Consider the following 9,658-nt stretch of genomic DNA (forward strand, 5'->3'; position numbering starts at 1 on the left):
AACAAAGAGTGAAAAATTTAAGGGGGTCTGAATATATATATATATATATATATATATATATATATATATATAAATATCTGCCATTTATGTATTTATTTTTATAATAAAAGGTTTGCTAATTATTTGCATTGTAAAAATACTGATGCATCTAGGAATAATTTTTTAACCCACCCCTAGTATACACAAGCATGTAAGTGCTATCTATGTTGTTGGGATGGATGCATTTTACAGAGCCAAAGAGAAATCTGTGAATAATTATGACAAGATTATAAAGGTCTTCACTGCTCTGTATAAGCGATCACTGTCAAAATCATGCATTTAGTCTGCATTGTCATGTTCTGTTCATAAATGTCCATTTGGCTCTGTTACATGTTTACCTGATGCATCAAAGCAATACTTATTTAAGACTCTAAAACAACAGCTGAGAGACTAAGCATGCTTAAAAAACAAATAAATCAGTAAAATAGGACCTACCATCTGCACTGAAGTGAAGATGCCTTGCTAACGCTTTGTCCACCTCAAGAAACGCTTTGGTTAATACTAATTCCAAGTTATTCTCCTCTTCTGCAATGTCTCTGAAACACAAATAAAAAATGCAAAAATGTTAGTTATTCTGAAACACCACATGCCCCGATTCAGAAGCCCATAATGGAATGGTTTAAAGAACTAGTCTCATGTTAGTAAATACAGAGCTTGCGTCACGACAAAGCTCTACGTGAGTAAAATCATGAGCATTTGTTATATATGAAACATCTTGCATATTCTTGCAAAATTCAGAAAACAGAGATATAAAAAAAATTAAATACAAGCCCACTAATTAAATATTTCACCCAAAAATTAAACTTGATGAAAATTTTGTTTCTTCATCTAAACAGTTTTGGAGAAATTTTGCATTACATCACTTGCTCACCAATGGATCCCCCGCAGTGAATTGGTGCCGTCAGAATTAGAGTCAAAACAGCTGATAAAAACATCACAATAATCCACAAGTAACCCACACGACTCCAGTCCATCAATTAAAAACTTGAAGCAAAAATCTGTGTGTTTACATCAAGACATTCTTAACTTATAATATTAATAATATTGCTTTATAAAGATGAAAACTTTCTGAATCAGGAGAGAAATATACTGGTGGGTTTTGATGTGAGATGAAAATAAATTTGTTTCACCATTCACTTTTCTGCATGGAGCTTTTCATTTCACAAGACATTAACTGATGAACTGGAGTCATGTGGATTATTGTGATGTTTTTATCAGCTGTTTCAACTGTCGCTCTGACGGCACCCATTCACTGCAGAGGATCCACTGGTGAGCAAATGATGTAATGCTGAATTTCTCCAAATCTGTTCTGATAAAGAAACGAACTCCTCTACATCTTGAATGGCCTAAGGGCGAGTAAAATCTCACCAAATTTTTATTTTTACAGTGGTGACCAAAATTATTAGAACACTAGTATTTTCACCAGCTAAAAATGGTTTTAAGTCAGTTATTTCTATCTTTTGCTGTAGTGTGTCAGTAGGCAAAATGAATGTTTAGAAATGTAAACTGATATTTCCTACTGACAAACTAACTGACTTAAAACCATTTCTTTAGCTGGTGAAAATACTAGTGCTCTAATAATTTTGGCCACCACTGTAGTTGAACTATTCCTTTAGAACCACTGATCCTTACTTAATATGCTTCTCCATGTTTCTGTGGCAGAATTCAGCAGCCTCTGCACCTCCGTGCCCATCAAACACTGCAAAGTACATGATGTTGTCCGTCATCTGCGATAGCTGATAGCGGTCTTCGTTCACCTTCCGCTGGCCAATCTGCAATGCGCAGCCCACCTTGGCTAGGCTAACTTTGGGAATGGGTTTACCATATCGGATGCTCGACGGAAGCAAGATGGGCTCATCAATGCGGTTGTCCCAGATACCAAAGGAGTCCCAGGTAGTTGGAAGGCCACTGCTGTCCGGATCAAAGCGAGAGTTGCTGCAACGAGGAGATGATGGCGTGTGTAGAGCCCGTTTCAGGTCTTCCTGGTGGATGCCAGTTAGGCCGAGGGCAGCCCTGCAGCAGACACGGGATCCGCAGAGCGTGGCATATCGCACGAGAAGAGCCACTGACATACTCAGTGGCAGGACACCAAACTTTCTGAACAGGCAGTAAGAGTCTGAAACAAATGGCCCTTAAATATGCTTCAAAAATCAGTGCAGAACGTAGGTACACTGGTCTTTGTAGATATCCAGTCTTGACCAGGAGTTCTCTGAAAAACAAGGAAAAGAACAAATTAATGACTTGCCCTGAGGCTTGTTAATCCCTAGAGTGTACATACTATGCAACATGAAGCACGTAGCTTTCAGCTGTCTCAAAACGTAGCGAGATGCCTACACAGACAGCACGTTTTAGTCACCTATGATTTCCAAAAATAGCTACTTAGGTAGTCAGCTCACTGGGTTTTAAAACAAACCCTTTGTTTGAACACTAATAATATGCTTACAGCCCTCCCACTGAAGTCACTAATTAAAAACATGAGACACATGTATATAATACATGCCTAAAAATGCTGCATAGGTAGTCAGCTGGTTAGGTTATAAGACAGTCTTTGTTTAAACACTAAACAGCGTGTTTACTGCCTGTCCCAATGGAGGCATTAAGTAACACTACAACTGTGCCCCACCCCCTATTTAATTCATACATTATAAACACATAACCTGCAAAAACAACATCAATACAGTCATTTCTAATGGGAATAACCAAATTATAGATACATGGGCGAAGAAACAACAAGTTAAATATGAATAGAGGGTAAATAAACATGACGCAACACTCCGCTTATATAACAACATGCTAGCAAAACCTTCAAACCACTCTTTATTCAAGCTTTAAACAAAAATGATAACGCAAAATAGCTGAAGCAGATATAAATTATGGAATAAGCGGATTGTTGAGCGTAAACATTCATCACAGCAAGAAAAATGGAGATGAATCCTCGAGCTTTCGGAGCTGGCGCTGCTAGCAAACGGATTTTCGCAACAGCAAAACGCGAATATTGTATAATTTCCAGACTTGATTTGCTACTTACCTTTAATTTGTATGATAACAATTATATCTGGTATGTATTTGTTTAACGTAACGGGTTAATATATACGTAATATCGTACAGTAGGTCGTTTCTTCTTAGCGTCGTTTTTTTTTTTAGCTGCACACAATCCGCCTATGAAGGAAGATACATGTGAGCCAATCAGATCCCTCCGTTTCGTCGGTGGGGTTCAATCAGTTGATTGGCCAGACTAATGTGATTGACATGGATCTAAACCAATGAGTTTAGCGAAACTGTAGTAGTAGGCGTTCTAAACTCAGGTGCTTGTGGATATTGTTTGTGTTTTACTTGCCTTTATAAAATGTCTCATAGCGATTAAATATTTATCTGAATAGAATCATACAGAGAACTATTGGCATAAAAAGCTTGAAGAGGGATGTCATGTTATGCAGAATGACAGACACGGTCACCATTCACGCTTTTGTATGGAAAACATGGATTTGAATTGTGACTTCCGAGTTTCCATTCCCTGGTATTTTACCTAACATCACCTTTATGTTCTGTGGAAAAACTGAAAGTCATTGTAGACAGGTTGTCCTATTCCACATCTAAAACTTTTTCTTTCACTCGGTGTTAAAAACAATAGATATAGAAGATTCAATACTTTCATTTTGTGGGAAGTCGAATAAGTACGTATCGTTTAGCCTGAAACCAGCCTTTCCTGTTTAACTTTCGTGTTTGCAATTTAACATGAGTGTGTTCATCAGTCAAGGAAGGAAGAGAGAAGAGAGACTCTTCTGGAGTCTGATCTTCTCGTGCATCAGCTGTGGTCATGTTGTGTTTTTGGGGAGCGCAGGTCAGAGAGGGTTTGGGGCTGGTAAAGCCTGACCAAGTCAAACATGGCGAAAGTGGAATACGATCTGTGTGTCCGAAAACAGCAGTTCAGCACGTGTCAGCTGGAAGGAGTTTTGCTGGATTTATCCGGGATGGGAATGTCTCGGTCCTAAGATTGCGCAGTGAAGACTATGATCATGATGGAAAACTAAGTATGATGCACTAATGACACATTATGTCATAACTGAAAGTTATAAATGTAAGATAAATGCCATATATTTATATTTGAGAGTACATGATCTACTGATACTGTATGTTTATTAATGACATCATAATGAAAGTATGTTTGTTTATTTTTATAGTCTTATTATTATTATTTTTAAGAGAAGTTGAACTGATGAAAATAATTTATTTACTACAGAGGAACTACAGTTAAAGAATAACAAAATCAGACTGATTGTCTGTGGAGGAGATGGTGCCGTTCTTCTTGCTAATGGAGGAAATGTTCTCATTATGGACAAATCTACTGTGTAACAGTATAACACTACATATAAATGTACTAAATTTGTGCAATACTTTGTCAAATCTGTATCAAAGCATGAATATGATGTATTTAGAAGTGACAAATGTACTGTTTTTCTACCACAGACAGACACGTCCCAACGGTTGTAAATAGTCTTAACCGGAAGAAAACTGTGTCCATCTCATGTGGAGGGGAACACACTGCCACTTTATCAAAGGTACTATGGTCGTAATATATTATAGATTTTAAGCTGTATTTAGCATAAAAGCAAGCTGGACAGAAAATAAGTAGTAAATGTTTCATGTTTCAGGGCGGCACAGTGTTCACATTTGGATCCGGAGGTTCTGGTCAGCTTGGGCACAACTCATTTAGAGATGAACATCATCCGCGGGTGGTTGCTGAACTGTGGGGATCTGAAGTGTCACAGGTCACATGTGGGAGGTAAAGACATTAGTTCATAAGCTTTGTTAGTAATCAGCAATAGTACAGATTTTTTATGCACTGTGCTACGTCTTTAGCTCTCATACAAAATTCCTCACATGTTTAACATGTCTGCTGTTTGAGTTCTGCTCAGTAATTAGGCATTTGATTCTTTTTTCAAGACATCACACACTCGTATCAATCACATCGTCAAAGCTGATCTACTCGTTTGGATGTTGGATCCAAGGGAAGTTGGGAAATGGCAAAATGATCAAGAAGTTTGTGCCTTTCCCTGTGGATCTGTCAACTAGTAATTAAAAATAATTTTATAGCAATGGTCCATTTTATTATCATCGATATTTTTATAATATTCATGATGATGCTCAGAGATCTAAATTAAGTATTTGTTGCACACAGAATGTAATCAAGAATATGCGATTGAAAAACTCGTTGCTGGGGAGAATCATTCCTTTGCCTTGTTTTTCAAAGTAAGACATGGCAGTTTTCATTCATAAATTATTTAAATTATTGCTGCACTGTGATTACTTGTGTTTTTTTTTGTTTTCTGTAGGAACTTGGGAATGAGTCTGCAATGTCTAAGCCCAATCTTAGTAGAGGGATTGTGACATTAAATGAGAGAATGATTGACCGCTGGGTGTCTGAAAGAGACTCATGGGTAACGATAAAGAGGTGAGTGTTTGACTCAGTTCTATAGACAGAGCTTCTGTTTTCATTTATGTGTAATTAAGAAAATATTGTTTGTCAGTTCTTGTCTGAGTTTTGCTGAAGGATTCAGCAAATAGACTTGACTTATAAGTAGAGTATGTTAGAAGTCTTACTAGTATTTATGTGGCCTGTAATTTATATATGGTAAGGTAATGCATATAAATGGACTATATTTACAGGGAAATAACAAAAGTGTTCTCCTCTGCTGCCTGTTTGAATGGAAGTTTTCTCAAAGCAAGGTAATTCAGAAGTAGATATGTCTAGCAATTTTTGAAGCCAAAACGAATCTGCTGAAAGCATCACAAACATTTATGTACGTTTTTGTTTTTGCAGTCATGATGAACAGGATTTTGAGCTGGCTGAAAAAGCTTTTTCAAAGTTATTAGGGAATGAAAAGGTGATATCGAAGGTAATAGTAAATCCAAAATATTCAGTTTGTTTAACATAAAAAGATGCAATAACATTTAATATGACTTAAAGGGATTTTCTATCATCTGTGTAGCATCTATATTTACTTTTTTTGTTTACTTTCACAAACTGAGGGAACTAAACTGTATACAACCTGAAATTCCTTTAATTTGTGTATCTCAGGTAGTGAAGGTGGTTGAACAGATGCTGCGATCTCTGAATCCATATCCAGTTGGTGAGGAATCGCTGAGACTTTACATTCTCCTCCCTGAGCTCATCAGACGTCTCCAGAAACAACGAAGAACTGAACTCACTGAAGCTCTGGCCTCCAAAATCCTTCAGCTGGATCCTGATGCTCACAAGGTGTTAGGTAAAGCTGGGAGAACTTTCAGACTTTGACTTGTGTTTTTGGCTTTGTTGTATTTGTCTAAGTATTTGTATGTTATATTCTCAGAGAAGTACTGGTCCAAACTCCCTGATGATTGGCTCAAAAGCCTGGTGAAGTTATTTCGTAAAGCATCTGCTGAGCTGATTGGCCAGATTTCTCGTGGTAAAATGAATCAGGATATACAACACTTGGAGAAGTTTTTGAAGATCCTTCAGATGATCTATCAGGTGCCTTTTTTAAACACTGGATCAAATATGTATTTTAATCTATCATTGTATAATAGTTGCTTATACTTTGTTGTGAAGGTCTGCTGCAGTGCCAACAGAGACATCCCAAACAGGGATTTCATCATTCATGAGATCAGTGATCTACTAGACACGGTAAGAACCAAAGCAATAGTGAATTCTGCTGCACAGAATTTTTTTCTTTGAGGAATACTAAATACAAGAAAATTCTCTTTTTCTACATCAATAGCTGCAAGCCACCATGGAATACCTGGAAGAGTGCATTGATTTCTATGATATAGATTTGAAAAGTTACTACATTGTGCGTATTGAAGGCTTCTAACATGATACATATGAATATTTGCATGAACTGTTAATGTTTTTTGTTTAATAACTATAAGAAACCCTATATTTCTCCCATGCATCTTTCTTTCAGAGAACTATTAAAATATTATTCAAGTTCCCTTTTGCGGCTGATACTGCATCTAAATGTAGAATGTTTCGTGTAAGTGACATATGCCATGCTAATCTGAGGGCATGTTTACACGACAATGATGTACTAAAAACTGAGAAGTTTTTCCATGGAGTTTAAAAAAAAACAGCAACATTGGCAAAACGATCTTCTTTCACACAGATCTGAGATCTGAGACGGATCACATAATACGCATGCGCATGACGTCACAGTTTTCACAAATTCACGTTTTTGCAGTTTACACAGAGACGATATTGTTTTCAAAAACTGGCACTTAGAAACCTGTTCTCAAAAGTTTGCATTTTCAGACCCCCAAAATGCTGTTGTCGTATAAATGAACGGCCAAAACGCTTTTTAGTTTTAGAAAACAGTGTCGTGTAAACACCCCGTGAATGTAATCATTGTATGCAAATACCCAGCTAACATTATTGTACTTTTTTAAGTACCTGCGGGACGAATGGATACAGAGCGTTCCTGACATATATAATGACAATACCAACATGCTGCGCATAAACAGGGAATCATTGTTGACGGACACACTTGAGTATCTCAGACAAAACATCCACTCATTTTCCCATCGATTGGAGGTAAATTCAGTAGCACTAAAATTCAAAAGTTGACCATTTGAAACATCTGATATGCCATTTTACCATACTGTAAGGCCTCGGTTTATGATTTTTAATTTTTGGTAAAAATGTCTCCTGTCCAGGTGACGTTCATTGGGGAGAATGGAAGAGATATGAGGGGTTTATCGGCAGAATTCTTCTCCCTCCTTTCCCAGTATCTTCTGAAATGGGAGAAGAAGGTGCTTGAAGTCCATGAGAGTTCACTGGTTTGGTTCAATCCTGATGTAAGTTTTACACCAAACATTCCTTGTTCTTTCTAATGTGGTCTTTCTCATATATCACATACATGTGCTGTGATGCTTGTGTCTTTTCAGGGCATGCAAGCTAAGAGAGATTTTTACTATCTTGGCGTTATCTGTGGAATGGCGCTCTACAACCATCATTATATAAACATTGGCTTCCCACTGGCCTTGTTCAAGAAACTCCTCCAGCAGAGTCCCACTCTGAATGATCTGGAGGAACTATCTCCTGTGGAGGCCAGGTAAACGATTAAAGACTACTAGCCATTAGACTTTTTACACTGTAGGCTTCACATTAGTGTTTCAGAGCAAGTCATATTTATAATTGTATTTCAAAAATCTCATTAGAAGTCTGAAAAGCCTTCTTGAGGAGGATGAGGACGAGGTAGTGGATATGCTCTTTTTGGATTTCACGGTAATACAGTTTCTGTGGTTCACTTGTATAATTGTACACAACTGTTATTTTAAAACTTACTTTGTGCTGTTATTTACCTCCTTCAGGTCAAAGGGCATGAGCTCATTCCAAATGGAAATCAGATTCCAGTGACCAGAGCTAATAGGTAGAATCTGTTTGCTCTACATGTAATTGGCTATCTATCTATCTATCTATCTATCTATCTATCTATCTATCGTTCAACCTCTACATCATGTAGTCACTTGTGCACATCAGAAGCAATTTCTCATTCAAGTTGCGAATGATTTTGTATGTTCAGGCAATTGATTATGTACAATTGTCTGCAGTTTCCTACAGTTGCTTATATGTTGATCAAAATATTTTATACTGGTTCTCTGTTGAATAGTCTTACCCCCCAAACATCTAATCATTAGTTCATTGCTTAAGCCTTTCAATGCAAAATGGTTAAGCTAGTTGTCATAATCGGTCATATTATTCATACATTTCTATTATACTTTTTTTTGTGAATGTGTTCTGAATTGAATTAATTGTTGCAGGCTTTCGAAAGTAATCCATTGTATTGTACTGTTTGTACAAATTGTTTTAAAAAATGCACATATTGGTTTGCCGATATTAAGAATGATTCAAGAACTGTACCAAAGTGACTGAGAAAAACTGAAAAATACTTCAATGAATTAGCCATTACTTCTGAATGGATATTACATGAAAAGACAGCATAAAACAGAGAATTTAGCCTATAGATGCTGTGTATATGTTCCCTGTTTTTGCAGTGCTGGATTTCCTTATGTTTCATTGCAAAGTTTCATTTCATTTGCAGACAGAAATATGTGGATTTGTATGTCGACTTCGTTTTCAACAAGTCAGTAAACAGTCAGTTCGAGCATTTTTCAGAAGGTTTCTTTAAGGGCTGTCCGTTCGATGCCTGGAGCATGTTCCACCCTGAGGAACTCCAGGAGCTTCTCCACGGCTCCCCTAAATACGAGTGGAAGGAGCTTCAGCAGGTAAACGTCTTCAAGAAACTTGCCAATTTTTGACGTTTTAAATATTTCACAGTACCTGAGTTTTTCTTCGTCTTCAGTGTGCTTCCTATGAAAAGTGCTCTGCCTCTGATGAGCTCATCAAGAACTTCTGGACTGTTTTATCTGAGCTCTCTGAAGAGAACAAGAGGAAGTTTCTGAGTAAGTGTTGTCTTGAATATATGTGACCCTGGAGCACAAAACCAGTCTTAAGTCGCTGAGGTATATTTGTAGCAATAGCCAAAAATACATTGTATGGGTCAAAATTATTGATTTTTCTTTTATGCCAAAAATCATTAGGATATTAAGTAAAGATCATGTTCCATGAAGATATTTTGTAAAT

The 9,658-nt window shown here is 37.0% G+C and overlaps 2 protein-coding genes across 2 annotated transcripts in view; one reads left to right on the plus strand and one right to left on the minus strand.

Moving 5' to 3' along the window:
• The window catches only part of ppm1kb (protein phosphatase, Mg2+/Mn2+ dependent 1Kb), an 11,201-nt gene extending 7,993 nt beyond the window's left edge, over positions 1-3,208 (minus strand). Inside the window, exons 1-3 of the mRNA XM_016470415.1 lie at positions 3,068-3,208; positions 1,672-2,248; positions 475-575 (exon numbers count right to left, since the gene is read on the minus strand). Coding sequence (XP_016325901.1) covers positions 475-575; positions 1,672-2,111 — 541 coding nt within the window. The 5' untranslated portion in view covers positions 2,112-2,248; positions 3,068-3,208. The remainder of the gene's footprint in view (positions 1-474; positions 576-1,671; positions 2,249-3,067) is intronic.
• A 1,276-nt stretch (positions 3,209-4,484) lies between these two features.
• Positions 4,485-9,658, plus strand: part of LOC107676194 (probable E3 ubiquitin-protein ligase HERC4) — a 5,757-nt gene continuing 583 nt past the window's right edge. The window contains exons 1-19 of the mRNA XM_016470704.1: positions 4,485-4,598; positions 4,692-4,822; positions 4,984-5,111; positions 5,219-5,289; positions 5,373-5,491; positions 5,707-5,766; positions 5,861-5,936; positions 6,119-6,305; positions 6,390-6,550; positions 6,629-6,703; positions 6,798-6,869; positions 6,984-7,052; positions 7,463-7,606; positions 7,729-7,869; positions 7,960-8,126; positions 8,233-8,299; positions 8,386-8,444; positions 9,117-9,300; positions 9,378-9,477. Coding sequence (XP_016326190.1) covers positions 4,485-4,598; positions 4,692-4,822; positions 4,984-5,111; positions 5,219-5,289; positions 5,373-5,491; positions 5,707-5,766; positions 5,861-5,936; positions 6,119-6,305; positions 6,390-6,550; positions 6,629-6,703; positions 6,798-6,869; positions 6,984-7,052; positions 7,463-7,606; positions 7,729-7,869; positions 7,960-8,126; positions 8,233-8,299; positions 8,386-8,444; positions 9,117-9,300; positions 9,378-9,477 — 2,125 coding nt within the window. The remainder of the gene's footprint in view (positions 4,599-4,691; positions 4,823-4,983; positions 5,112-5,218; positions 5,290-5,372; positions 5,492-5,706; positions 5,767-5,860; positions 5,937-6,118; positions 6,306-6,389; positions 6,551-6,628; positions 6,704-6,797; positions 6,870-6,983; positions 7,053-7,462; positions 7,607-7,728; positions 7,870-7,959; positions 8,127-8,232; positions 8,300-8,385; positions 8,445-9,116; positions 9,301-9,377; positions 9,478-9,658) is intronic.

The sequence above is a fragment of the Sinocyclocheilus anshuiensis genome, unplaced genomic scaffold, assembly GCF_001515605.1.
Source record: "Sinocyclocheilus anshuiensis isolate Anshui unplaced genomic scaffold, SAMN03320099.WGS_v1.1 scaffold469, whole genome shotgun sequence".
NCBI classification, from domain to species: domain Eukaryota; kingdom Metazoa; phylum Chordata; class Actinopteri; order Cypriniformes; family Cyprinidae; genus Sinocyclocheilus; species Sinocyclocheilus anshuiensis.